The following is a 22948-nucleotide window of genomic DNA, read 5'->3' as shown; positions in this document are numbered from 1 at the left end:
CAGACTACTGTATATTCAAGCAATTTGCAATGGACTAAACAGACAGTACAGTGACCAATGTCTGTAAATGTGCAAGAGCATATTAACCATTTTCTACATTAACTTAAGGCCCCGTCTCACATAGCGAGATCGCTAGAGAGATCGCTGCTGAGTCACAAGTTTTGTGACGCAACAGCGACCTCAGTAGCGATCTCGCTATGTGTGACACGTACCAGCGACCAGGCCCCTGCTGCGAGATCGCTGGTCGTGTCGGAATGGCCTGGACCTTTTTTTGGTCGTTGAGGTCCCGCTGACATCACTGAATCGGTGTGTGTGACACCGATCCAGCGATGTCTTCACTGGTAACCAGGGTAAACATCGGGTTACTAAGCGCAGGGCCGCGCTTAGTAACCCGATGTTTACCCTGGTTACCAGCGTAAATGTAAAAAATAACAAACAGTACATACTCGCCTTCTGATGTCCGTCAGGTCCCTTGCCGTCTGCTTCCTGCTCTGAGTGCCGTACAGTGAGAGCACAGCACAGCAGTGACGTCACCGCTGCGCTCTGCTCTCACTGTACGGCACTCAGAGCAGGAAGCAGACGGCAAGGGACCTGACGGGCATCAGAAGGCGAGTATGTACTGTTTGTTATTTTTTACATTTACGCTGGTAACCAGGGTAAACATCGGGTTACTAAGCGCGACCCTGCGCTTAGTAACCCGATGTTTACCCTGGTTACCCGGGTGCTGCAGGGGGACTTCGGCATCGTTGAAGACAGTTTCAACGATGCCGAAGTCGTTCCCCTGATCGTTGGTCGCTGGAGAGAGCTGTCTGTGTGACAGCTCCCCAGCGACCACACAACGACTTACCAACGATCACGGCCAGGTCATATCGCTGGTCGTGATCGTTGGTAAATCGCTATGTGAGACGGGGCCTTTAAGGTTTGGATGGAGAAAAATGAAGCAACAGACTGCTGTTGCACCAGTACACAATGTGGACAAGTCCACAGAGCTTTGGCTGAATCAACGTGGCGATCCTTTCATTCTCAGTGGGGTTTTAAGAGGTCGGACTCAGAGAGATCATAAAGTGATAGCAACATCCCTAAGGAAAGCCATAAAAATCCTTTAGGAACCTTACACTGGCTTCACAATACATTTGGCCCATACAATTGATGTATACATTAAAGGTTCTTACACAAATTAGATAGCTGTAAGCCAAACGTTCGTTCAGCCAACAGCCTTTGTTTCTAGCACCCCCTATAGGACCCCTCGGCTTGGCAGAGTGCTTCTCTCCTCTATGTAACAGAAACGCTGCCAGAATCACGTGGCAGATGCTCATCTCCAGGTAGAACAAAAAAAGATCGGCCACTGAAGTTCAGGAAGCTGGATTGCTCTCCCCCCCCCTTCCCCCAACATCACTTGTCAGGAAAGTGTGAGTTAGCCATCATACACATTAGGGCTCCTTCTCACTTGTGCGAGACTCTGATGAGTCTCGCACAGCAATACCCCGGCGCTGCTGCCGGCACAGAGGAGCGGAGTGTGCGGCTGCATGTATTCCTATGCGGCCGCACGCTCCGATCTGAGTGCCGGGTGCAGAGCCGGGTTTTAACCATGCGAGACTCATCCGAGTTGCTCGCAAGTGAGAAGGAGCCCTTAGACTAAAGTCAGCCAAACACCCTATCAGTCTAACTTGCATCACTCACTGGAGTTTAAAAAAAAAAAAAAAAAGGATGAAAACAAATTTAGCCATAAGCCACACATTTTGACAATACCATTTAATAGGTCCAAGATGAAATGCTAACAGCTGACAGACAAAGCTTCAATCCCATGACGTCCTAGCTACAGTAAAATGACTCCGTGTAGGTGCTGGAGAACTGAACCTACAGGATTAGTAGGTATTTACTGGGCACTAGGTGTCTAGCGGAGAATAAATTGCTTTTCCGTTTCATTTGTCCCACCCTTCCCTTTCCTTCCTACATGGAAGTAAAATACTGAATTTATTTACTTCTACAGAATCATTTACAAACAATCTGTACAGGTTATTAAAACACAGCTAAACTTAGAATGGGCTTGTTAGATAAACTGCATGGCAGGAGGCATAGCTGGTGAGAAAAACATCCATTGATTGCAGTATGAAAAACCACAAAAAAGGGGGCAAGTTGCACTTACTTAAAACCCTCTAGTGGAGGCCATCAATGTGCTAAAAAAAAATCGGCCTTAGTCATGACCAACCAAGTCCTTAAAAGCAATAATGCTTCCCGGCTCAAAGAAACACTCATTAACCCCCTCTCATTCCCGGGTAATTTTCCTCCCCCTTCTTCCAAGTCCAATAACTTTTTAATTTTTCCATACAATTGCTGTACTAGGGCTTGTTTTTGTTGAGGGATGAGTAGTTCTTTTGAATTACACTATTAATTTTATCATATGATGCACTGGAAAGTGGGGGAAAAATCCAAGGGTGTTACAAAAAAACAGTGCAATTCCACTTTTTTTTTTACTTACTATGTTCTCTATAATGGCAAAACTGACCAGGCAATATGATTCTATTCTCCAGGTGAGTATGAGTATGCAGATACCAAACATGACTAGCTTTTTTGTTTGTTTTTTTAAGTGGCAAAAAAAAAAAATCTAGAAATTTGAAAGAAAAATAATGCTTGCTTTTGTCATCATTTTCCAAGACCTGTAACATTCATTTTTAGGGATGTGCGGCTGTGTGAAAGCCAATTTCTTGCGCCCCGGGCTGACGTCTTTACTAGGGATGAGTGAATATACTCGTTACTCGAGATTTCCTGAGCACGCTCGGGTGTCCTCCGAGTATTTTTAAGTGCTCGGAGATTTCGCTTTTCTCACCTCAGCTGAATGATTTACAGCTATTAGCCAGCTTGATTACATGTGGGGATTCCCTATCAACCAGGCAACCCCCACATGTACTTATGCTGGCTAACAGATGTAAATCATTCAGCTGCGGCGATGAAAACTAAATCACCGAACCACTAACAAATACTCGGAGGACACCCGAACGTGCTCGGGAAATCTCGAGTAACGAGTATATTCGCTCATCACTAGTCTTTACTAATATGATGTTGGGGTAGATAGGTTTTGATCACTTCTTACTGTATTTTATTGCAATGTTACAGTGGACAGAAAATAGGGCATTATTGTGATTTGATTTTTTTGATTATGCCATTTACTAATCAGAATAATTTTCTTTGTATTTTGATAGATTGGACTTCTATGAAAGTAGTGGTACCAAATGTGTATTTTTTTTATCTTTAATAGGACAAAAGGGGGGTGATTTGAACTTTAGTATTTTTTTTCCACGTCTGCTAAATTCCGCTGTCAGAGATATAAGTTCCGGAGCTATTAAAGGCACTTGATAGTCTTAAAATAAAATTAGCCATCATGTACGGTAAGAGGTTCAGGCTGAGAGTGAGCCCGCATCACAGGCAGGGACACAACTTTTGACGTACATGTACGTCAAGTCGTGAACAGCTCTCATATCCAAAAGGTCCCCATATGCTCCATCTCTTTGTACTTTTTCCAACCACAGGCGCCATTCTGGCAGTAACCAACAGTAAAGAAGGAAGAATTAAGAGTAAAACAGATACCTGGAAGAGGAGGAGTCTGCTTCTCGGTTCTGTCCTGCAAAGGTTCCTCTGCGGTTTTGGGGAGGGTTGCACTATTTATATTCTTCACAGGTGTTGATAAAGCACCGGGCTTGGACACCCTTTCATCCTCCCTACTCCGCGTGCTACGTTAAGAAGATAAATCACATATTTTACTTGCTTATTTTGCGCCATTAATTTCCACAGCACTTCACAGACATCATCACTGTCCCCACTGGGGCTCACAATCTAGATTCCTTATCAGTGCGATTCGGAGTGTGAGAGGAAACGCACACGAACACGGGGAGAACTTATTGCAGATATCATCACATGATTTTAATTTTGATAGTGACGAAAATGCAGATTAATAAGGGGTTGTCCTAGTAGCGGACAACCTCTTTAATAAAATGAATTAATATCAATGTAACAGTGTCTCTTTCTTCAAAAAAAAAAAAAAAAGCAATGAAATCACAAGTTTTGGGACAACTATAAAATAGGTAACTGATAAGGAATGTTATCTCCGTTACAGTCTCCTGACGAAGGAGCGGTGCGCTCCGAAACGCGCGTTGGGGTCAGGCCTGTCGGTTCGTTCCCTGGACCACTTTTGTTTGCTGTAAGTACATCGCTGCACTGTGCTTAGATGTTAGTGTTTCCTACGTGAGGGCACTTGCCCTATATATATTGAATATATTGCTATCTCCCATATTGGAAAGCTTCCTTCTAGCATATTGCTAGTTCAGCATTGTGGTTCATGGACCGTCCTCAGGCCTGTTTTTTGTCATTAACATTGGTGCGTACGGTGTTTTCCCCTCTGTCCACCTGTTCTTGCTTGGTGATTTTATATCTTTTGTATTTAATAAAGCATGTATTTTATGGGACCATATGGCTGCTTGTGTTTCTGTTTTCTGTCTTCCTATTGATTGGCAGCTGGTCCCCATTATCCATATAAAGCATATATTTATTTATAGAATGTGTTGTGATATTGTAAGACTTTTCTAAATATGCTGGCTTTAATATCTTTATGTTGCACAGAATCAGAGTAAGATCCTTTAATAGTAGGTAGCACAAACATTTTTTTCTCTACGAATAACGCTTTATGAAGATACAACCACACTAGAATTTCAGTGTCAGATCAATAACAACCCCAGTTCAGATACATCTTTTCTCCCAGAAGTGGATGAATAAATTTATAACTAGGTATTAACATTGCCCTTATCAAATAGGAGATTACACAGATCAATGCTGTAGGTGTGTAAAGACAATTAAAGGACAAAATTCATTGGTTAAATCTACTGTGAATTTTGCCCAGAAAGTGGCTAGCAATGAAAATCTGCAGCATACATTGAAATACTGTGGATTTAACACATTGACCGCTGACAAGCGCAGCAAATTAGTGTTTGGGAGAGAAGGAAGCAAAATAAGATATCAAAGTATATTACAAAAATCCATAACTAATGCCTGGAGGATAACTAAATTAAAGTTTACTCAGTAAAACAAACAGAGTCAGTTTCTATATGTATTCCATTTTTTTTTTTTATTATACTTCGTGTATGGACGAAATCTAGGGAAATCTCAATCACTTTGGAGAAATAATAATAAATAATCATCTTTATTTTTATATAGCGCTAACATATTCCGCAGCACTTTACAGTTTGCACACATTATCATCACTGTCCCCGATGGGGCTCACAATCTAAATTCCCTATCAGTATGTCTTTGGAATGTGGGAGGAAACCAGAGTACCCGGAGGAAACCCACGCAAACACAGGGACAACATACAAACTCCTTGCAGATGTTGTCCAAGGTGGGATTAGAACCCAGGACTCCAGCGCTGCAAGGCTGCAGTGCTAACCACTGAGCCACCGTGCTGAGAAACTGTCACATAATTTATTGTCCAGCCAAAAAATGAACTTTAGGCAAACCACACACTGGATCAGATGGCAGAGAGAGTAGCTGTCTGCTTAAAGGGAACCTGTCACCAGTTTTGGCCAATAAGAGTTACAGACATCACCTTTCAGAGCTGATATACAGCATTCTATAATGCTGAATATCTGCCTCCAACCCCACCTGTAAGAGAAGAAAAATAACTATTTTATAATACTCACCAGCGGGGCGTCGCTGGTCTTGGTCCACAAGGAAGCAGAAAGGCGGCATCACAAGTAGAAGGGAGGCGCCGGACCAAGAACAGTGACGCCCATTGGACCGGACCGCCCCGAAGGGGAGTATAATAAAAGTTAGATTTCTTCTCTTACACGTCGGGTTGGGGGCAGATATACAGCATTACAGAAAGCTGTATATCAGCCCTGAAAGGTGATTGGAATTGGAATCTAACATTGCCTTTAAAAAAAAAAAAAAAAAAAAAAAACACACAGTACAGCTCTACATACTTAAAGGGAACCTGTCACCCCGTTTTTGAAGATGAGCTAAAAAAAGCGTTAAATAGGGGCAGAGCTGGGCGTTACATTAGTGTCTTTTGTGTGCCTTTATTACCCACCTATGCTGCTGAAATACCTTTGTAAAGTCGCCGTTTTCTGCTGTCACTCACGCTGGTCTGGTCCTATGGGCGTGGTAACAGCGCTGTTCCTCCCCCAGATCAGGCTCATCATTCCGTTGGTGGCGTAGTGGTGTGCGCATGTCCAACAGCCGTTTACCGGTGGGCGCGGCCATCTTTCCTGTGGCCGCGCGTGCGCAGATGGAGCGACCTGCTGCCCGGGGCTTCAGGAAAATGGCCGCTGCGATCTCCATCTGCGCACGCGCGGAATCCCGCGGCCATTTTCCTGAAGCCCCGGGCAGCAGAGCGCTCCACCTGCGCACCCGCGCCCACCGGTAAACGGCTGAATAGCGCAGATCGCGCTCTTTTTCATCTCCTGGGCAGTGGATATTCTCTGTTGGACATGCGCACACCACTACGCCACCAACGGAATGATGAGCCTGATCTGGGGGAGAAACAGCGCTGTCACCACGCCCATAGGACCAGACCAGCATGAGTGACAGCAGAAAACGGCGACTTTACAAAGGTATTTCAGCAGCATAGGTGGGTAATAAAGGCACACAAAAGACACTAATGTAACGCCCAGCTCTGCCCCTATTTAACGCTATTTTTAGCTCATCTTCAAAAAACGGGGTGACAGGTTCCCTTTAATATGTACATGGTAGTTCAACAGAAGTAGTGCAATAAGTCTACAAAAAAGCTCATACTTTGCTTTCACACTTAACTAACCATTCGTTTAACCTTTCCCACGGTGCCAGAGCTGCGCATCAACTACCTCATAGTGTTGGTCCCAACTGCACAAGCAGTCAGGCATAACACCAGGTTTGCAATGCCATAATTCTGGAAAGACAGCTTGTAACCACGTTGTCCTTTATTAACTATGATTACAGGAAACGTGTTGCAGAAAAGATAACAATTTTTAGTCTGTCGGAGTAAACAGGGTACAGGCCTGTTTGGAAAGATAAAGCAGGCATGTTTTTATCTATGGGTGTAGCACAGAATGATACAATAGGCTGGCAAATGAACAACACCTGAAGACCAAAACTCCACTTACAAAGAAAATATGGGAAAAGAATAAAAGGACACAAATCTGACCACACAAACCATCCAACTAGGAAACTAAGATTGCTTACTGGTTTGCATTTACAGGTTGTTCATGAATGAAAACAAAGATCACATTGCATAAAGCATATTACTAACTACAATCCTCATCACAAACCAGCGGATTTTAAAAAAGGTTGTTCTGGCTCATATTTGTCTCAGGAGAGGACACGTGCTGGTAATGACCCAATACCATCCGCTCACCTCACAAGGTGAAAGAAAGCAACCCACTGTTACCTACTGAATTCACTGTTTTATTGCGCAGATTAATAAAACATTATCCTTTGCTAGTTAAGGGAGAAAGTCGCTCCCCTCTCTGAAACAAGAACTGGAGAAAACGTAGTGAAGCCATTACCTGCTGTTGCTGTGCTGTTGTGGAGAATGTCTGGAATGGTCTGAAGGCTCCGATCTCTGATCAGGAGACCGTGAACGGCTACGGCGCGGTCGGTCATGTGAACGGTTGGAATGATCTGATGTCAGCGACTGAATTTCTGAAATGTCTGTTCAACAAAACAAAAAGGTTCTTTTTAATAATAAGGAGCAACATTTTCAAATTCTTTGAACATTGTCCAATTACTACAAAACAACGTGTTCAGAAAGGTCATCATTTGTAAATCTGATCGCAGAAACCTATTGGTAAGCAAGTGCGACCAGAACGTATTTTCGTTGACAGACTGCAGTAGTGACATCCCTACAGCGGATGTGACCGCAATAGCCAATCACTGAGCTCCGCAGTAATGCCGATGCATACCGCAGCAGCTAAGCCCACTGACTGGCTGCCAGGAATGGTATCGGAAAGCACATGATAAAAGGAACCTCATCTTTTTCCACATTAAAATGCTTAAAGGGAATTGCATGCAGAAATAGCCGTCAGGTCAATCATGGACCCAGTGAAATCATTTCCGTCCTGAAGTTTTGTTTGTTTGTTTTTTATCAATCTGAGCAAATTTTTTTTTTACACGTTAAGCTATAGATATGTAATAATATTTTTTCAGAGAAAATACATCTAGCACTTGATTGTACAATAGATATGCTTGCCAATCTTCATCTGAAATTCTAATACACAAATATTAAAAGGAATCATCAGCTTAAACTGTTGTTTCCTACTAACACACAATGTAGCATATACACTGGGCAATCGGCAGCGACCCATGCTAGCTCTGCGATTCCTTTATCCAAGACATAAATCGCTCAATTCATCAGCGTTTTCGTGCAAGAATTAACGAAAAAGCTTTGAAAAATTGTCAAATTTTGCCACAACTTAGAGCCTACATTTTGAGACTTTTTCAATGTTTTCATGACAGTTTCTCCCCACTGAAATAGGTGGGACAGAGTGCAATCTGACAGGCTGTATGCCAGAAATCTCACTCTAGCCACACCACTCGCCGGAGGCTCCAGATCCATGAAGAGTCGTGTATCTGTTCATTAATCAGTAGTGCCTGACTCCAGCACGCCACGTCATCAAGACCGGTCTTTATGAATTGGGCCCTAAGGGTATATTAAAGTACTGCTCCAGTGGTTTTTGCTTTTTTATTGACATCTCCTTTATCCATCACCAACGTGTGTACAATTCGAACATTGTATGGCATATGTCAGAAGTGGGTGTATAAAGAGAAGTCAGGGCTTGAGCCCACCCCATACTCAAGTAAGTAATGGTAGTGTTACAGCCAAGACCCGCAATTATTAACCTGTTAAATGCCACAGTGGCACTACTGGGGATCCCTGTGGCCTATCAGCGCAGGCTTCACTCTCCCTGCTTTTGAAAAAAATCACATACTTCCTCTGGATGGGAGAATGAAGCGCTGATCGGCCGCAGGGATCCCCAGGAGAACCAGCGAAGACACAGCTGGAACAGCGGCGGCACCAGAGGGGAGTATAAAGGTTATTTTACTGGGGGCAAACATGTGCATTAAAAAGGGTTTTGTCAGAGTAGCGGGCAACCTCTTTAAAGATGTCTGCCACTATATTTTGCTGATGCAGCTCTCTCCTCACAAAGTGACCAATACTTATGTCTATTTTATGGCTGCTGGAGGAGGAGCAGGTCACCAGACCTGTCCATCAGCTCCTCCATGGGCTGATTTCCCATGTGAAGTGCTTTCCTACAGGAGGAGACTGATGGACAGTTCTGATCACATGCTCCTCCATCAGTGGCCATTGTACGGACAGAAATGCTACTCAGTTTGTGAGGAGAGCTGCGCTAACTAGAGGAAGTGGTCAACCCAGTAGCAAGAATTAGTAAGTTGGCTGTGGGAACCAGCAAGAAAGAGCTAAGGTTACATGAAGAAGGAGAGGGAACGGAGCAGCGGTGCTGGAAAAGGCAGAACATAGTGATGGGTAATTATTTTTATGCTCATATTGTACACACATTAGTAAATAACCAACAGAGGTGGCAATATATAAAAAAATGCTGAAATGGTAAGTTACACAGCCTTCAGCGTCTCACACATGGCTCTGCCTCCTGTATGCTTTGTGCATCCCACATACACAGAGGATGCTGCAAAGGGAGTCCTCGGCTTCCTCAGAGTGAGCTGGAGATACTGAGACTACGCATACATACTCAGCAGTTTTCAGACATTAATATAAAATGACTGTGTGGCTGCGTCTCCACTGCAATTCAGAAATAAGGGACATCAAATACACTTTTATCCCTTACATTGTCCCAAGTACCAAGTCTGAGACCTCCATGATGTGCTTGCTGAACCACCAATATTAGTGGAAGCAATGTTTGCACAAAAGGTCAACAGCATGGTCTGATCCACAGCTTAAATATGGAGACCTGCAAATTGCATGTGAAGAATCCTTATAGCTACCCATGTAATGCTAGAGGAAAGATACACAAAGAACAAAGAACAAGTAGTGCATTAGTGGCAGTTTTCCACCATACCGTCTCTCTCTGAAGCATTTGCAGAATGAAGGCTGTCATCTAGATCTGGAACATTCAGTAGAGTTGCTCGCTCATCCCTTTGAACAACCATTTTTAATTTACCCTTTGACCTTTCTATCAACGTTTTTGCATCAGACAAAGACATGTTTTCGGTGACCGTGCCATTAATCTGGAAAACAACAATTGAGGGATTACTGTTCATTCATGCCTAGCGTAAATTATTTTCAAATAATTGAGTGACATATTCCAAGTTAACAAAGCGTTATTTGGTCTGTAAAAATCCTGCAAGCAAAGCACGACTGCTGTCTGACTTGCTGGCATTCGCTGCAGACGGCCTTTCAGAACACTATTTCTCAAATCTATTAGTCTAAATTGGTTTATTCCGAGATGTACAGAAGCATCGCAAAGAGCCTTCACTTCTGGTACGTATGCAGCACACAGACACCCATCAACAGCATGCAATGTTTTCATCTAAGGGGTGGTCTGGGAATTAAAAAACAATATTTTATTAGAGTTATAAAGAAAACAACATCCAACTATTCTAATACCTAGTATCAGTGGTCATGTGGCACACTTATTGACCAGAAGCGGACCACCAAGGCTTCCACAGGTTCGAAGAAGAGGACCGATTGTTTTAGAGTATAATTTTTAAGTACATTTGCTGCTTTCTTTCCCACTCTTGAAATTAATATTTTGTTAAAATTGGATAGATGCTGTGAAAGTTTTTTTTTCTCCTTTCAGTTAATCTACATCCACAGGCAGAGTTAGGCCTCTTTCACACTTCCGGCTTTCACTTTCTGGCATAATGCATCGCTTTCTGAAAAAAACGGATCCTGCGAATTTGCCCACAGGATGCGTTTTTTTCTCATAGACTTGTATTAGCGATGGATCGTGACGCATGGCCACACGTTTCGTCCGTCGTGCACTGGATCTGTCGGAATTTGTTGACATGTCGTCTGGAAAAACGTGCAATGAAACAGTTTTTGTCTGCGTCGGAAAACGTGCCACGACGGATCCTGCTGCATACGTCGTTGGCTAGAATGGAAGCCTATGGACGCAGGATCCGTCGTGGTACATCACATGACGGAATCCAGCGCTGGATTCCATTTTTTTACATTGAGCATGCTCCAAATCAGAATTTAGTAGCCAATTGGCCAGACAGCCCCAAATCTATATAAACCAGCCATGTGGCTTCATTCCTCAATGTGCCAGCAAGAAGCGTGCCAGCAAGAAGCCTGCCAGCAAGAAGCCTGCCTGATGGATAGATGCATAGATGGTCACAATGTTTGCTAGAACTCCTTCCATTTCTGCCACTTGCTCTAAACCCTCTCAAAGATGGGGTGTTAAAACACTCAATATATAGGTTTCCATTATTTTCCAGTAGCCAATCACATTTGGGAGCCTCCTATTTGGAGGTACAGAAAACGGATCCGTCAAAAAAAACGGATGAAAAAAAAAACAGATAAGACGGATGTAACAGCTCCGTAGAAAAACGAGAGAGAGAGAGGCTTCCATTATAGCCGACGAAGGGCAGCGCAGGATGCGTCGCTGACCGATTTTCCGACGTGCAGAAAAAACATTCCTATGAACGGTTTCTCCACACGACGGACCGCTATTTTCCGACGGATCCAGTGCACGATGGATGAAACGGATGGCCATCCGTCACTAATACAAGTCTATGGGAAAATGCAGGATCCTGCAAATTTTTTTGCAGGATCCTGCATTCTCAAAAATCGACGGATTATGACGGAAGCTGAAAAACACAAGTGTGAAAGTAGCCTTGTGTCCAGTGAGGATTAATTTCTTATAAGAGGGAGGGACACTTAAAGAAATAATTTCTCTTATCATATATCGCAGTCTCATACCTCAGACCACTAGAATGTGTAAGGGACATACAAGGGAAAAGTTTCTCAAAAGGCAAAAGCACAAAAGGGTCTACGGTACCTTCACACGAAGCGACGCTGCAGCGATAGCGACAACGATGCTGATCGCTGCAGCGTCGCTGTTTGATCGCTGGAGAGCTGTCACACAGACCGCTCTCCAGCGACCAACGATGCCGAGGTCCCCGGGTAACCAGGGTAAACATCGGGTTGCTAAGCGCAGGGCCGCGCTTAGTAACCCGATGTTTACCCTGGTTACCAGCGTAAAAGTAAAAAAACAAACAGCACATGCTCACCTGCGCGTCCCCCAGCCTCTGCTTCCTGACACTGACTGAGCTCCGGCCCTAACAGCAGAGCGGTGACGTCACCGCTGTGCTTTCACTTTCACTTTAGGGCCGGTGCTCAGTAAGTGTCAGGAAGCAGACGCTGGGGGACCCGCAGGTGAGCATGTACTGTTTGTTTTTTTTACTTTTACGCTGGTAACCAGGGTAAACATCGGGTTACTAAGCGCGGCCCTGCGCTTGGTAACCCGATGTTTACCCTGGTTACCAGTGTAAAACATCGCTGGTATCGTTGCTTTTGCTTTCAAACACAACGATACACAGCGATCGGACGACCAAATAAAGTTCTGGACTTTATTCAGCGACCAGCGACATCACAGCAGGATCCTGATCGCTGCTGCGTGTCAAACGAAACGATATCGCTAGCCAGGACGCTGCAACGTCACGGATCGCTAGCGATGTCGTTTCGTGTGAAGGTACCTTTAGACCGCTGTATAGCTGTTGGCCAAATGCCAAGCTGTTCTCAACAAGCAGAAGGATTAGGCTGCCGTCAGACACCACCTTAAGGAAGCCATGATGCAAAAAATCTATGGTTATCGGACCAGGAGTGAAAAATTGGACATCATGTGAACACGACTGCGCTCTGGGACAGAATATGCAACATCGCATACTCCCAAAATAGTCTTCAAGCCACCAGCCAAAACACTACAAAATAAATAGATACAAAATCATCAAATCTTTCTATGCAGTAGAGCGATAAGCAGCATCACAAATCTTAGCCCCTGATGAAGGCAGGACACTGAAGTCCCACCTCAGCAGTTTTATGTCCACATCCTTCATCCATGAGTAAAAGGAATCCAGGTTCCAGCAAGTGAGAAATGTGCGCTCAGCCAGTGTTATTGATCACCAACCTCATGAACTGTTGATAAAGTGTCACTGCTAGGAGGGGATGACAGGCATATCTGGGAAGCAAAGATTGCCAATAATCCAAAAGCACAATACAAGCAAAAAAAAAGAAGGGGGCTTTGCAGTTTAGCAGATTACATTCCTGCATTATTTTAGACGGCACTATTTTTTTAACTATGAAGATCCAAATAGAAACTAACTGCCGTTTTCTTTACAGCAAAATAATAAGACGCAGAACTGTGAAATCAACAAAGCAAAAAGCCGGTCACTGAATCAACATTGCTATTTGGGCCGTAGCAAGTTAAAAGGGTATTGGTCATGTCCTTTTTGTATGTTAAGCAGCCCCCAGTGTGATAGCGTCAGATGGTGTGTGAGCGCATGCTATGCCCGCCACTGTCTTCCTGCATGCCGTAGCGGAGCAGGCGCACATGTGATAAGGGGCTGGGGACCGCTGATGGGCAGTGCGGGAATTCCGAGGCGGTTACCATATTGTCAGGCCCGTCATGGCAATCATTCACAATGCGGTGGGTGCAAATCACAGGACCATGACTGACTGACGCTAGAAAAAATGCCATCCCTATGACAAACTAAAAACGTATGTGATGCAATCTACTAATGATATAAAGTGTCTTTACACATATATAGTGGGAGCTTTTCTTTGAGAAAACAATGTTAGTGATGCACATTGCCTCACTAACAATACACTGGGGGAAGAGGTTTAAAAGACAAAAAGGACATGCCCGGTTCCCTTTAAAGGGAAGCTGACAGCGAATACATCCACGGGCTGCATGTATCCAACACTGGCTGTATGATTTCAGCCGTGTATGTGTGACTCTGAAACGCTGCGACCTGTGACAAACCCATACATTATATCCGAATGCTCATGGTCTGGACATTGCTAAAATGTAAAGACAGTGAAACACAGCAAAACTAAAATTTATTTATACATTTTTAGGAAAAATGTTCAGAAAGAACACCAGTGTCAACAAGGAGTTCTACCAAATGACCACAGCTGCCAACTAGGTAGGTAACAAAGACAAACATACTGGTAAACAACAAAATGAAAATTAACAAAAATAAAACAGGCTTTAAAGGCTATGTACACCTTTGGACAATTTATTTTATTGTTAATTTTTTTAATTAAACACAAAGTAAAGCAATTTTTTAACTAGTCTTCATAAATAAAAAAAAATAAAAAGTATTCTAGCACTTTGGTGCTGCAGTCTGCAGGTCCTTATCTACCAGAGCTCCTGACAGTTGTGTCTCTTTTCTCAGTGTTGGGAGACAGCAGGAGGAGGAGGTATATACAGAGAGGGGAAAGTATCTAATGTTTTATGGAGAGCAGAGAAAACAGGATATAGACAAAAAGGAAAGCACTTGGAAAAAATAAGCACAGTATTACAGCTAAGGTGACAGACGAAAGCAAGTGAAGACAGCAGCCCTCTGGATACGTGCATCCAGCCTGCATTACTGCGAGAAGCACTCCCATAAGAGAAAAATCTAAACTTACAGGTTGCAATCTATGTATCAAGTGATGTGAAAATGAAAGACAGGATGAAGACTGATACTTTGTATAATTCTAGGTAACGTGTAAAAATATTTTTTTCTCCCTTATCATAGATACCCACAGCCTTTTAGAGCACATAACTGCAAATCGCATCTCATTGGATTTGGTCATATATGTAACAAAATATAAAATATGCCTCCCAGGGACCAAAGAACAGGCATGTTCACAAATGTGAACTCAACATTTAAACATTCCTCAAATACAGCAAGGACATAAAAAAATAAAAATGTGAAAACTTGTTAATGGTAAAATATACCTTAAGCACAACGTCACCTTCCTGAATATTTCCATCTCTCGCTGCCAGACTATCTTGAGAGATTTCTTTTACAAAAATGTGGCTGGCTAATCTCAGACCATATTCTGAAAGACAATTACCGGAGGTTGGAATTACAATGAGCACATCAGCAGATGAAAGAGAACACAAAGTCAGTTATATAGCAGAGTGAAACAAAACTAAATATACACCGGATTTTGTGGACTAGAAAACACACCCCAAATTTTGGGGTAGTGAATAGGAAAAAAAAAAGTAAATAAAATGATGGTGCTATAGTCAGTTTTAAGGGTAGCTTACCATGTAGGGAGAGGGTGGCAGTGGTGTTCAGTTAAAGGAGGCAAGGTCGTGGCTTCAGGACGCCGGCGGCAAAAGCAGGGCGATGCTGTGGGCCCCGGCTGGGAGGAGGGGGTGTCCATGCAGCGTGAGACTGTGGGCCCTGGGCTGTCATAAGATGCCTGGGGAGCGGAGTGCCCATTCTCCCGAGATCTGCGCGTGTCCTGCATCTGGCGACCATTTTCCCTAAGCTACACCATGGAAAATCAATGGTAAAGGGAACTCCGCTCACCAGTGCCGGGATCTTATGAAAGCCCAGGGCCCGCAGCAACGCCCCACTCCTGCCACCACCGACCTCCCGAATCAGTGACCCTACCTCCTGTGATCCCGCTCCACTGCAGCTGCCCTCCTCCCCTAGTAAGCTACCAAATTATAAGAAGCTCCCCCCATTTTCCTCCCAAATTTGGAGGGGAAAATAGTGCATCTTATAATCCGAAAAATACATGTTTTGTCTTAATTTTCTTTCATTTTGCACAAGATGTTAATCTGCACATTTATATGTCTGGCTACTGCAGAATACCTTGAAAAAGAATCTGTCACCAGGTGTTTACTACCTAGTCTGGGAGTAGTATATTCTAGAGACAGAGACCCCAAATCCAGTGATAATCACTTACTGGACTACTTGCTGTAGTTTTGAAGAAAAGAAAAAAAAAAAAAGTGTTTTATCAGCAGCACATCATCACTAAGGCTGGTTTCACAATAGCGTTTTTTTGCACAGCGTAGGCCTGCGTACTGTCTGCATGCGTCTTGCGTACCTATCTTTACCATTGTGTACGCAGGGACATGCATTGGCATCAGTTTGCATGCGGAGGTGTCCCCGTGCGTCGTTTCGCGGTGTCCGGCGAACGCAACATGTTGCATTTTTTGAGGCGTCAAATATGCACAGGCATACGCATGAAGATGAGTGCGTATAAATAACGCATTACTGTCTATGGGAACGTATTGAAGTGCATGGATGCGTTCGATGCGCATGCGTACTTCAGACTGAACATGTCCAGGAACTGGTTTCAGCCACTCAAAAAACCAAGCTGTATAAAAAAGGGGGTGTGGACACTAATTCCAGTGTTGCCAGTAGCGACAACGTCTTCTCAGTCTTTCTCTTCTTCTTTCTTCTTCACAAGCCACAGCAAAGGCAAAAGCCAATTTCAATGATAAATCCAGATTACGATAGAAGCTCTCCATGCCAAGATCCATCTTGCAGCTGGATACAGCAGGAAAAGATGAGGATTTAATCTGTGTAGGGTATATATACAGAACCCCCATGACAGACGCCCATTGGGTGTGGCTATTGTCAAGGAAATTCTCCTGGAACAGCATTTGTCGCATAACAAAATTCATGAAAATTTCTAACACATGCGCAGAAAACGCACACATGCAATAAAGCATACAAAGGCATGCACACGCAGCTTTTTTTGGTGTCATGCGTAAGCTGATGCGGATAAAAAAAATGGAGCGTAACCATGTGTTTGTGCATGCAGATGATAAGCTGCGCACAGATCCGCTAATGTGTACTTAGCCTAAAGGACTAAAACCTGCCGCCATGTAGTCAAACATAGCCCCTGTCACAGATTGGCAGCTTTCTGCCTATGTACAGTGCACACACCTGCCAGTCAGTGTTGTGGGTGGGATTATACAAACCTGGTAGATCTACAGCAGATTAAACAGTGATTTTATCTAAATTACTATTCGGTCATATCACTGGAATCATGGTCTCTGCCCCTAAATCATGATGCTCTCATAAAACAAAAATATGGTGAGATATTCCCCTTAATATGAATATCCTTCCAAACTGCTTTGTGGATGTCATATTGTACAGTCTTGGCATGCCAGAGCTGGTATGTCACTCTCCACAAGGAGAAATGTTACCCCTTAGACCTAGTCAGAGACTCATCAGCTGCCCTCTTCAGCACTTCCAGACATCGTTCCGGTCCCCAACCACCATGTTGTGACTGCAGCTCCTGACTGACCGCAAGCCAGAAGTAACGGTCACAAACAATCAATGCCAGTCTATGAGAACCTTGTCCTCGCGCTCATAGACTTACATTGAGAAGTGACCTCCAGCAAACACTGGAGCGATCCAGTGGGTCACAACCTGCAGAAGACGACCGAAGCAGTGCTGAGAACAGAAGACGACTGTGGATTATAAGTATATCACTATGGGCAGGAATCTTACATTAGTGACACCACTCCAGTGGCAAAAAATAACCCCAGCTCTGGAGTGGTGCTTTAATGCAGCAGAACATAGCTTAACAAATGAGGAAAGCTAAAAAGCACCAACAGATGTAATGAATATAGAAAGTACTACTGCATTTTTATACCTTCATTTTTTCTGGATTTCACCAAGGTCACTTTGGTAGGTTTTGGAGGTTGACTGGAAGCGATGGATCTTCTGTCGGATTTGGGCGACAAACTTCTTTCTCGGCTGGCACTTCTGTCTCTCACCCAGCTCTTTTCACTCCTCCTGCTGGCAGCAGCGCCACTGGGGGCATTTCTCTGGTCAGGCACATCATCCTCATAGCTGTCCTCCTCATTCTCAGACACAGGATCTGGATCAGGACGAGCCACTGGAAGCTGTACTTTTTTCTTCCGCCGTATAGTCTATATTAGTTAATGTAAGAAGAATAAAGAAGTGAACACATTTATTAGAAAATATACAAAGCACAATCCATTAACTGCAAACTGAAAAACAGAAAATATTTAGCAGAACGTAAGATTTACCTTCTTGTCAGAGCGAGTGCCAAGCTAGAAATATATCACTGACTTCTCTGCATATTAATCTGTGCAGAGTTCAACACAACTACAGCAATAAAACGCCAATCAATACACAGCAGAGTGGTTCCTAAGGAAAATGCCGGCACTTCTAGATGGCACTACACAAAGCTGCTAAGAAGCCTTTATGAATTTAATACATTAAGCAAGATGTTATACATTAAGTGGACTTACAATTTTGGCATTTTTACCACTCTTTCTTAACTGCTGAACTGCAAAAGCGTGCTCAACATTATCCATGGACACCCCATTGACCATTGCAACCCGGTCATTCTCCCTGTGAAGAGAAATACAATTAGTATTGATGTTCTTCTCCAGAAGTCTGCACACAATATAAAAAAGAATCTCACACAAATATTTCTAGCAGAGAAGACTTGGAAGCCTCCTAAAAGGTCCACTATACCAATTATACTCATGATATAACATTTCAGAAGTCATTTTATGATTACTGAATGCCATCGACCATTGTTCTACTATCTTTAACAAGGAATATCTTTTATTCAGCCACCGTCCCTACTCAGATAGTCTGTGTATCCAGCCATCATGTTGGACAGCAAGCTTTATTGTCGCTGGCTCTACATTATATATTTATACCTCCCAATCACTGTGCTGTCAGTGAAAGAAAAAGCCAGCAGACACATTAAATCATTCCCGGAATCTCACTGCAAGACTCACAGGAACTGATTTACCAAGAGTCAGCCTAGACAGTCCTATAATGCTCCCCTGCACAGATAGGCAATATGGCCACACACACTTTACTGACAGGACACATCCCACTTGTTAGGAATGTAAAAAAATCCTACGCTACATAAAAAATAAAAAGGTGCAAGGCAAAGGTTTTTTCCTTAAATTAAGGCAGAATCTTGCCGCTTTTAGCTTACCAAGCAGAAGAGAGAGAAAGAAAGAGAGAAAGAGAGAAAGAGAGAAAGAGAGAAAGAAAGAAAGAAAGAAAGAAAGAAAGAAAGAAAGAAAGAAAGAAAGAAAGAAAGAAAGAAAGAAAGAAAGAAAGAAAGAAAGAAAGAAAGAAAGAAAGAGATTTCAACTAATTTTGCTCATTCTGCTTCCTGTAGGCTGGTAAAGACGACAGTGTGGCTATGCCCAAAGTGCACCCAGCATCTCACTAGCATTTCTGAATAAGGAACAATTGCTGGCAAACACAAATGCATTTGAACAGTAAGGCTATGTGCCCACGTTACAGAAATGCTGCGGAAATGTCCGCCACATTTTCGCAACTCCCTGCCGCGGGTAAAAAGCATGCGGACTTCGCATGCGTTTTCCCGCAAAACACAAGCATTTTGCAAGGGTTTTTAGCTCGCAGAATGCTTGCGTTTTCCAAGCAATGCTTCAAATCGCTTGGAAAACGCAAGCATTCTGCGAGCTAAAAACTTAAAGAAAAAGTAATTCACAGGTTAGTCACACTTGTCAAGCATAGTGGTTGACAAGTGTGACCAACTTTTTACTATCGATGCTGGCTATGCAGCATCAATAGTAAAATATAGAATGTTAAAAATATAGGGTTATTCTCACCTTCCGACGGCTCCCGCTACGTTCCGTTCCCAAGGATGCTTTGCGCGAAGGACCTTTGTGACGTCACGGTGGCGTGACCGCGACGTCATTTCAGGTCCTTCGCGCAATGCATCCCTGGGAATGGAAGCCGCCACGTGCACCGCTGAGAGGTGGGAGGACTCTGCGGGCCATCAGAAGGTAAGTATATCCCTATTTATTTATTTTTTTTTTATTTTTTTTTACAGGAATATTATACCCAGGGCCTGAAGGAAAGTCTCCTCTCCTCCAGACCCTGCGTACCATCAGCACATGAAGCGCTCACTTTACGCATGGTGGGCATAGCCACATGCGTAAAGTGAGCGTTTCAATGCAATCCTATGGCGTCGGAATTGCTGCGATTCCGCAGAAATAATGAACATGCTGCGGATTTTACCGCTATGCGATTCCACAGTGGGAAAATCTGCAGCATGGGCACAGCAACTGCGGAATCCCATAGGATTGCATGGGAATGCGTTTTTTAAGCGTTTACGCTGTGGCAAAAACACGGCGGAAAAGCATAAAAAAATGCAACGTGGGCACACACCCTAAGGCTATGTGCCCACGTTGCGGATTTCTTTGCGGATTTTTCCGCTCAATTTTTGAAAAATCCACAGGTAAAACGCACTGCGTTCTACCTGCAGATTACCAGCAGATTTCCAGAGTTTTTTGTGCGGATTTCATCTGCGTTTTAACACCGGAGGATTCCTATTGAGGAGCAGGTGTAAAACGCTGAGGAATCCGCACAAAGAATTGACATGCTGCAGAAAATAAACCGCAGCATGTGCACTGCAGATTTTATTTTCCATAGGCTTACGTGGTACTGTACAATGCATGGAAAACTACTGTGAATAAGCAGCGTCCAATCCGATGCGGATCCGCAGGCAAATCCGCAACGTGTGCACAGACCCTAAAAGGTACAATTTTCATAAGTTGATGTGCTTGGTTTGAGCAGTTTTTTTTTTTTTACCTGCCATACTACCTTTAAAAAGGATCTACATCTAACATCTAGTCTGGCTTCTTGACTTGTGACCATAAAAGCACCAGTGAATACTGGTACAGCAGACTAGAAATGTACCCAATTTAGATGTCCGTCTCTTTTAGATATTAAATGGAGAAGATGGCTACCGTTAAGATGTGCAAGAGGAAACAAATTCTGGACTGCAATTTTTTGGGAGCGAAAAAGTATTGGGTATATAAAATTAAGCAATTCATTATTATACAAGCGTGCAAGAATGTAAAACAGCAGAAAAACACATAACACATATAAAGCTAAAATCCGGAGATCTGAAAGAATAGGGCTGATCACTTAGGAATACATGTGGAGAAAGACTGAACACAAAAACTACAGCAGGTTCGGTATTACACGTCTATTCTGCCTCAGAGGTGTTAATGCACAGTTCATACATTTCAGCTACTTGTGCTAATGCAGTTAAAATAAAACAAGGTGTGAAGCGAATATGCATGAATCACACAATAACCCATTTCCTTCGGAGCTTTTTCTTACAGGTTTACAACACTTTACTTTTTACCAAAAAAGGGAACCCTGCTAACATTTTAGCTGCGTACGACGAGCTGCCATTTATTCATACTAGATGAGCTACATGTGGCCGACTAGTCAAACAAATCAAGTCAGTTTTCATAGAATCATAGAAAGTTGGAAGGCACTGCAAGTGTCATCGTGTCCAACCCCCTGACCAATGCAGAGCAGGATTCACCAAATCATCCCAGACAGTTGTCTGTCCAGCCTCTGTTAAAGGACCATTGAAGGAGAATTCACCACCTCTTGTGGCAGTCTATTTGATCACCCTCACTGTCAGAAAGTCTTTTCTAATATCTACCATATTTTTCGGACTATAAGTCACACTGGACTATAAGACTAGGTTTTAGGCTAGGTTCACATTGCGTTAGCGTATGCGCTGAACGGACTGCACTAACTGACTGCGCTAACGCAAGTGCCGACTTTGGCACAGCGCTAGCGCAAATGGAGCCGGGAAAAGCTGCAGCCCGCGTCTCGGGTCCGTCACTCAATGACGGCACATCGCATAGCGCACGGCCATTGTGGGCGTGTGCTAGCGATGCGTCTGCCAAAGGAAGTAATGGTGGCGTTAACGGACTACTTTACACCGCGTTATGCTGCGGTGTAACGTAGTCCGTTTAACGGATCACACTAATGCAGTGTGAACCCAGCCTTAGAGGAAGAAAATGGAAGAAATAATGTGAGCAAAAAATGTGGCCATGACCCACTTATGGGTGGGGAGTGGGGGTTGGGAGCTGCTGCTGACACAGCTATAGGGGCAATATCCTCCATACTGAGATATACAGTTGTGGCCAAAAGTATTCACACCCCTGCAATTCTGTCAGATAATACTCAGTTTCTTCCTGAAAATGATTGCAAACACAAATTCTTTGGTATTATTATCTTCATTTAATTTGTCTTAAATGAAAAAACACAAAAAGAATTGTCCTAAAGCCAAATTGGATATAATTCCACACCAAACATAAAAAAGGGTGTGGACAAAAGTATTGGCACTGTTCGAAAAATCATGTGATGCTTCTCTAGTTTGTGTAATTAATAGCACCTGTAACTTACCTGTGGCACCTAACAGGTGTTGGCAATAAGTAAATCACACTTGCAGCCAGTTGACATGGATTAAAGTTGACTCAACCTCTGTCCTGTGTCCTTGTGTGTACCACATTGAGCATGGAGAAAAGAAAGAAGACCAAAGAACTGTCTGAGGACTTGAGAAACCAAATTGTGAGGAAGCATGAGCAATCTCAAGGCTACAAGTCCATCTCCAAAGACCTGAATGTTCCTGTGTCTACCGTGCGCAGTGTCATCAAGAAGTTTAAAGCCCATGGCACTGTGGCTAACCTCCCTAGATGTGGACGGAAGAGAAAAATTGACAAGAGATTTCAATGCAAGATTGTGCGGATGTTGGATAAAGAACCTCGACTAACATCCGAACAAGTTCAAGCTGCCCTGCAGTCCAAGGGTACAACAGTGTCAACCCGTACTATCCGTCGGCGTCTGAATGAAAAGGGACTGTATGGTAAGAGACCCAGGAAGACCCCACTTCTTACCCCGAGACATAAAAAAAGCCAGGCTGGAGTTTGCCAAAACTTACCTGAAAAAGCCTAAAACGCTTTGGAAGAATGTTCTCTGGTCAGATGAGAAAAGTAGAGCTTTTTGTGCAAAGGCATCAACAGAGTTTACAGGAGAAAAAAAAGAGGCATTCAAAGAAAAGAACACGGTCCCTACAGTCAAACATGGCGGAGGTTCCCTGATGTTTTGGGGTTGCTTTGCTGCCTCTGGCACTGGACTGCTTGACCGTGTG

The 22948-nt window shown here is 43.5% G+C and overlaps 1 protein-coding gene across 16 annotated transcripts in view; it reads right to left on the bottom strand.

Annotated features, from left to right (window-relative positions):
* The window catches only part of TJP1 (tight junction protein 1), a 623857-nt gene that overhangs the window by 41033 nt on the left and 559876 nt on the right, over nucleotides 1–22948 (bottom strand). For all 16 annotated transcript variants that reach the window (XM_077263881.1, XM_077263886.1, XM_077263888.1 and 13 more), the window contains 6 exons: nucleotides 18243–18345; nucleotides 17618–17897; nucleotides 14949–15052; nucleotides 10059–10227; nucleotides 7530–7674; nucleotides 3586–3728 (listed from right to left, as the gene is read on the bottom strand). In XM_077263881.1, coding sequence (XP_077119996.1) covers nucleotides 3586–3728; nucleotides 7530–7674; nucleotides 10059–10227; nucleotides 14949–15052; nucleotides 17618–17897; nucleotides 18243–18345 — 944 coding nt within the window. The remainder of the gene's footprint in view (nucleotides 1–3585; nucleotides 3729–7529; nucleotides 7675–10058; nucleotides 10228–14948; nucleotides 15053–17617; nucleotides 17898–18242; nucleotides 18346–22948) is intronic.

The sequence above is a fragment of the Ranitomeya variabilis genome, chromosome 5 (genome assembly GCF_051348905.1).
Source record: "Ranitomeya variabilis isolate aRanVar5 chromosome 5, aRanVar5.hap1, whole genome shotgun sequence".
NCBI classification, from domain to species: Eukaryota; Metazoa; Chordata; class Amphibia; order Anura; family Dendrobatidae; genus Ranitomeya; species Ranitomeya variabilis.
This window is presented reverse-complemented; position numbering and strand designations above follow the sequence as displayed.